This window comes from Pseudophryne corroboree, chromosome 9 (genome assembly GCF_028390025.1).
Source record: "Pseudophryne corroboree isolate aPseCor3 chromosome 9, aPseCor3.hap2, whole genome shotgun sequence".
NCBI lineage: Eukaryota > Metazoa > Chordata > Amphibia > Anura > Myobatrachidae > Pseudophryne > Pseudophryne corroboree.
The window spans coordinates 307,524,243-307,531,382 of NC_086452.1; the positions used below are offsets into that span (position 1 = coordinate 307,524,243).

A 7,140-nucleotide genomic window follows, 5' to 3' on the forward strand; every position below is an offset into this window, starting at 1 on the left:
ATGAATACTACGGTGGGCGGCTCCGGCGGGCATGAATGGAGACAGGGGCGGCTTCTATTAGCGGAGCGGGGATAACAGCTGATAGCGGAGGCTTCAGCGGCTGGGCAGCGCTGGATGTAGTAGCGCCTCAGGTGGGTATCTTACCATGATGTACCTTTATGTTGTCCTTCCTCCACCTCGCTCGCCTTTTCCGCTCCCGCTGATCTCTTCTCTCTCCGCTGCAGCCCTCCTCTAGTCTTCTCCTTCTGGCGCCGGCAGAACCCCTTCTCCTTCTCTTCAAGCCGCTCTTCTGGCCCAATCTTTGGGTGCTTTCCCTCCGGACTGAGTCTCCTTCTTCTCCCCTGCTCCTGCTGAATGTTTACATCTCAGCTCTATTAACGCAGGGCAGGGAGAGAAAGAAGCTATGCTCACCAGAGGGGCACCAGTGTGAGGTAATGCGCTGTGATCCCCTCCTTTTATACTCTGTTTCAGAGGGTCTCGAGAGCAGTCCTTTTCCCGCTCAGGTCGCGGGACACCCCTCAATTGTCCTGTCTCGTGCTCCCCCCAGCTGTGTCCTCAGGCATAGTTACATACCAGTCTCTGACTGAGGGTCGCGAGACAAATGCTTTTCCCGCTCCCCAGTACACATTGTAGAGCCCAATTTACCTCACCACATTTTTATAATAGTTCCCTCAACATCAGCAGTAAATAAACACATATACATATATATATATATATATATATATATATATATATAATTTAGTTAGAGAAAGGGCATTTTCACGAGATTTATTAGTATATCCTGCCCATTACACCTATAGTAACTAGTCAGGGTCACATTTCTCCCCCTGGTGATCTGGAAAATACCAACACCTACCGGAATCTTGGTTTAATTTCAAAGATCACCACAATATTCTTCTATACAAAAATAATGGGTTACATACATATACAGGTTAGAGAATGTGTATATGCTAAATAATTACATTTCTACTCTATTCAGTATACCCAAAATAAGGCCAGCTATGTACAATATTGGACTGAAGAATTAGGGGTTTATGAGTTGGATATCCTAACCGGTCATAAGTAAAAATAGTTGGAGGTCTACGCAGTCTTTGTGGTCTAGGACTGCATCTTTCTCCCCCAACTACTGGGGTTTCCATATCTAACATAGCAGGAGAAAGAGTAAATAAGTCACTTCCGTGTGTATCTAAAATGGGGCTATCATTAAAGTCACTCCAATCATCCTTAACATCAGTATTTTCTTCCTCTGGGGGCAATCTGTCTTTGAATACTGGCGAGAATGGTACTTCTTTTTCAAGAGAAGCACTTGTCGGATTTTCCTGACTATAGAAATATCCTAGTTCAGTTGCTGGACATTCATCCACACTACTTTCTTCCAATGACAGAGGAGGAGGAGCTGAAGGGATTTGATTACTATCCTTCAGGTCAGGGCTATTTTCTCTTTCTAGGTCACCTGGAAAATATACATCCTGTCCAATGGGCAACAAGTGATGCCGGTGATAGGTGAGTATGTGTCCATCTCCATTTTCTGATGTAAGTCTATACACCGGAATACCAGGTAACTTTTCCACAATTCGATAAGGAGTCTCACGCCACTTATTAACTAATTTTTGACGTTTTGGAATTCCAAGTCTTCTAAGGAGTACTCTGTCCCCTGGGAGTAAAATATGTTCAACTACTTTCTGGTTGTACAGTCTCTGATTTTTTTCTCCTTGCTTCTTAGAGGCCAGGGTAGCAACTTCAAAAGCTTCATTCAATTCTTTTCTGAGTTTCCTGACATATTGAGTGTGCGAGGATGACTTGACATTATGAGGAGATATTCCTAGACTAATATCGATTGGTAATCGGGCTTCTCGCCCAAACATAAGTACATATGGGGAATACCCAGTGGCCTCATTTTTGGTACAATTATATGCATGGACAAGATGAACTATATGATGTTTCCACTGCAGTTTAGATTTATTATCCAGTGTTCCCAACATGTTCAATAGAGTTCGGTTGAACCGTTCAGGCTGCGGGTCTCCTTGCGGATGATAGGGAGAGGTACGTGACTTCCTTATCCCACAACATTCACATAGCTCTTTAATGAGATTACTTTCAAAGTCACATCCCTGATCAGTGTGGATCCGACCTGGTAACCCATAATGAACAAAGAATTTTTCCCATAGGGTTTTAGCGACTGTTATGGCTTTTTGGTTTGGAGTCACAAAGGCTTGAGCGTATCTAGTGAAGTGATCGGTTACTACTAGTATGTTGCTGTCTTGTCCATTAGGTCCTTGAAAGGATAAAAAATCAAGGCATACCAACTCTAATGGTCCAGTACTACTTAGATTAACTAATGGGGCTGCATGCATAGGTAAGGTTTTTCGTAAAATGCAATTCCGACACTTTTTGCAGTATTGTGCGATTTCAGCATTCATTAGAGGCCAATACATTCGATCAGCTATAAGTGCTTGGGTTTTATCATAGCCTACATGGCCATGTTGATCATGTAAGGAGGATAAAATTAATGGAATAAATACTGCAGGAAGGACCAGTTGAAATTTTACTCCTCCATTAGATCTAACAGTCTTGCGATACAATATTCCTTGTCGAAATAATAATTTTTTTCGTTGTTGTATCAATGTCTTTAAAGGATGTGGCAGGGAATGGTAATTGGTGGTTAACTGACCTGTCTGCAGATACTTAATTATTACTGATAGAGTGGGATCTTTACGTTGTTCCATTCTCAGTTGGTCTTTGGTGATCATGGGTAGATGGTTTATTTCAGCTTTATTTATCCAACAGTACATGGAGGGAAGTGCGACTTCAGATACTCCCAGTGTACAAACAGTTGCCCTAGTCGGGGTGTTTATTGTTAAAATCTGCTGACATAGACTACGAAGGGCTGGTGCAGGTACTTCCACCCAGTCGTCATTATCGCTGTTAGTTGTGGAATGGGGTAATCTAGACAAAGCATCAGCATCAGTATTGTGAATCCCAGGCTTATATTTTAAGGTAAAATTGTAGTTGGATAATGCAGCCAACCACCTGTGACCTGTGGCATCTAACTTGGCGGTTGTATTTATATATGTAAGCTGATTATTGTCAGTATGGACGGAAAAGTTGACCCCATATAGGTAGTCGTGGAATTTATCAACGACTGCCCATTTGAGTGCAAGAAATTCAAGTTTATGCACTGCATAGTTTTTCTCACTAGTGGATAAACCCCTGCTGACATAAGCAATAGGCCGGCATTGATTCTGCTGCTTTTGATACAAGACTCCTCCCAATCCTTCAAAGGAAGCGTCAATGTGAACTTCATAAGGTAACTCTCGATTGGCGTAAGCTAGTACCGGTGCCTGAGTTAAACAAGACTTCAATTGTAGAAACGCTGCTTCACACTCAGACGTCCATCTATCACCAAAATTTTCTTGTGGCTTAAAGTACGATCTTTGATTAGTAGCACTTTTAGCTGCCCTGTTTTTTCCTACAGGGGGATATCCCTTGGTTAATTCAGTGAGGGGCCTAGCTATTTTGGAATAATTGGGTACAAACCGCCTATAATAGCCACAAAAACCCAAAAAAGATCGTAGATCTTTTAAATTTACTGGGCAAGACCATCCCCTCACTGCCTCCACTTTGTCAGGGTCGGTGGATATTCCGTCTCGGTTCACAACATGGCCTAAATAGGTCACTGTATTTTGGCACAGTTTACACTTGTCTATCGATAATTTCAACCCGCGTTGTTTTAATCGGTCTAACACTTTCAAGAGTCTATCATTATGTTCTTCTAGTGTTTTTCCAAACACAATAATATCATCCAAATAGACAATCACTTCTCTATAGCACATGTCCCCAACGGTCTGCTCCATGGTGCGTTGGAAAGTGGCTGGGGCTCCTTTAATCCCTTGCGGCATCTTCAGAAATTCAAAGAAACCAATGGGACAAATAAAGGCAGTTTTAGCACGATCCTCTGGATGCATCGGAATTTGATAATATCCACATCTGATATCCAGAATGTTGAACCATTTGCTTCCTTGGAGGCAGTCTAATGCTTCTTCTATTTTAGGGACAGTATATTGATCCACTAACGTCCGATTGTTCAAGGTACGATAATCAATACATAACCGGATGTCTCCATTTTTCTTTCTAGCTACTACAATTGGCGATGCATAGGGACTTTCAGAATCAGCAATGATGTTATTCTCCAACAGATGCCTCAAGTGCTGCCGAACGTCATCAAAATCAGCTGGAGCCAATCGACGGGACCTTTCTCTAAATGGACTCTCATCTTGTAGTTTAATTCTATGTTCAATGCCGGTTGCAGTCCCTAAATCCCAATCTCCAACAGAGAACACGGATTCATGATGGATGAGGTGTTGTAATAGGCGCTCTCTCTCGACATCTGATATATCACTTCCTATGAAACAATTTTTCAATTTCTTTAGAAAAGGTTCATACTCTACTGAGGATATTATATTATCTTCGGAAACTGCCAAGGGAGTCGACACCTTCATAGGTATTCCATAAGAATTGCAGACATCTCTGTTCTGAAGGTCATCCTGAAGTCCTGCTTGCTCCATACACCAATCAGATAGTGTCCTGAATAAGTGAGAGTTTGTCCCTACAATAACAGTTACCACCCCTTGATCAGACGGAGGATCAGGACAAACTAAAGCCAGAAATGGGAATGGATTCTTAGGCCTTTCTGATTCCACAGGGAATTCAATTTGGGTAACAACATATCCTAAATAGGGATATTTATGATTGCTTAACCCCCATATGACTAGTCCATCAAATGATAAAATGGGAAGGTGGGATAAATGTTTTTGGTACCAACTTTCAAATATAATAGAGACTTGGGATCCACTATCCAGTAATACATTGCATGGCTGTCCATCAATAAATGCTAGTACCATGGGAGCCTTTCCTATAATCCCGTCGGGGATTACATTAGACCACTGGGTATTCCCCATTGCACAAACTTTTATAAGTTGGGCGTCAATGCGGGGTTCATCGGCGTCCCATTGGAGTTTTCCGCCAGTGTTGAAGATTTTTCTGCCCTAGAGGTGTTCCTTCTTTTACTTCCTCCTTGAACACATTAGAAAGCTCGATGACCAAACTGTCCACAATTATAACAAGTGAAATTGTTATAATTACCCCTGTTATCATTTCTTCTATTAATCCCCCTTCCTCTTCCCATGGGCATTAGAGCAGATGAAAAAGAGAGAGTGGTTTGGAGGGTAATTAATTGATCTAGTTTTTTATTTTGTTCTTCCATTAATTTATATAATTTTTCAGAGGCTAAATCGTTTTCAGCTGTGGGTAATACCACTTTAACACGTTTCAAACTTTTGTCCCTATTTTCAATTTGTACTTCCTCCAATTTCACCTCCTTAATTAATTCTCCTAGCGTGAAAGGGGGACTCCTGGCCATACTACATCTAAGTCTCTGTGCTACTGGGTTGCTTGTAAGAGCTCCTCGAAGAAGATATTTCATCCTCCATTCATCTATATCCTTGGCTTCCATTCCCCCTTTGTCCAATAATTTATACAGGATTTTATCTATTCTATAGATATATTTAGTAAGAGACTCGTTTGGTTCTTGATATGTATGGTTTAATCTGACTAGAATGTCACCAACATCCTCTAATGTTCCGAATGAAAAATGTAAGGCCTCAAAGTAATCTTTTAGAGTGGAATTTGGATTACTTCTTCTTGTAGCATGGATAATGCCCATAGCTGGACCCCTCAAACTCTCAACGATCCTTTGTTTTTTTATGTGTTCGGGGCATCGCCATTCTTCTGACTGTTGGGTAGCTGTTTCCTTCCAGGTATCATAATTTTCCTCCCCCGCGGGTACTGGCATAATTCCCGAAAATATTCTTAACCTTCTATATCCTCCCTTGTAGTGCCATCGTTCAAAATGACTAACTACTTTGTCCATTACTGCATCTACATTCTGTTCAGTACCATCTTCACCTCTAGGAATGTCTGTTGCTGGCTCCCCAGCTATAGAATAACTACCTCCTATATTCCCTCCTTCCTCTGCATTTGTTCTACTATCACATTCTACCGGGGCTTCTTCACTTAGATCTTGGGGAATCATAGGCCAAATTATTTGTAATCTTCTACCTGGAACGTTCTCTAGCATAATGTTAGCCGGGATTAATGATGGATCCAATTCATTACTATTAGTTAGTAATACAGCACTTACCACTCCCAAATTACCTCTCCATTTATCACATATATGTGGATCCTTAATCCCATACCATTTCTTCACTTCTTTAAGTATCTCCTCATCACATATATCTACTAAATTTCCTCCAATACCCACACTACATTTAATATCCACCCTCTTAATTTTACTCCAATTATATATATCCTCTCCATTTATGCACTCCATATTCGATCTCAGCAGCAGTGCCTCCATTATGTAACCCTAATTGGTGTAAGAGGGGGTAGGGATTACTAAATAGTTACCTTCTTTATTGTGCCTCCACCCAAATTTATGTTAGATTTTGTTATCTATATAAGAGGTAAATTTGGGAAAACCCCTTTAACTTTCTGTGTGTTATTCTATATATTACAGTTATTTATATACCTACTATTCCTCTGATCTTCTTCAATATTCCAACTTTCAGGTAAGTAAACACCACTCAATATAGATTTAGTTGTATATGAACAATATATATATTTAGTTACTAATACATAACACTATTAAACATAGTATACTTTTCCATATATGTACAATACATTAAAATGAAATATATAAATATTAATACTGTCTACCATCTAATATTTCAAACAATTATACATTTGAATCATTTGTATTACTCCTCCATGTAATCTTATTTCAAGTGAACCCTATTACATGCATTTATACACAACCCTTCACAAGTCCCAGGTAGACTATTTTATACTATAAAATCCATATATCATTTCAGTGAAAGTATATATATATACATATATATGTTTTGTTGTATATAGGTTCCTGGTGTGGTTATACCAATACTTCATAGAGATTCTGCATAAATATATATATATTCAACTGGGCTGGAAGTTTTCATCCAATTAAAATTAATAGAGTTGATATTTAATGCAATTTCTGTAGTTATTGCTGTTCCACTAGAAACTCCTGACTATGTATCTCTTCCA

The 7,140-nt window shown here is 40.0% G+C and overlaps 1 protein-coding gene across 1 annotated transcript; it reads right to left on the reverse strand.

Annotated features, from left to right (window-relative positions):
- Nucleotides 1-5,083: 5,083 nt before the first annotated feature.
- On the reverse strand, nt 5,084-6,388 carry LOC134958808 (paraneoplastic antigen Ma1 homolog). The gene has a single exon (XM_063941529.1). It carries the CDS (start codon nt 6,386-6,388, stop codon nt 5,084-5,086), a length of 1,305 nt encoding a protein of 434 aa, XP_063797599.1.
- Nucleotides 6,389-7,140: the final 752 nt, after the last annotated feature.

What these genes read in the sequence shown, in the direction of transcription:
- LOC134958808 (XM_063941529.1), bottom strand. Translation starts at nt 6,388, where the DNA reads ATGGAGTGCATAAATGGAGAGGATATATATAATTGGAGTAAAATTAAG.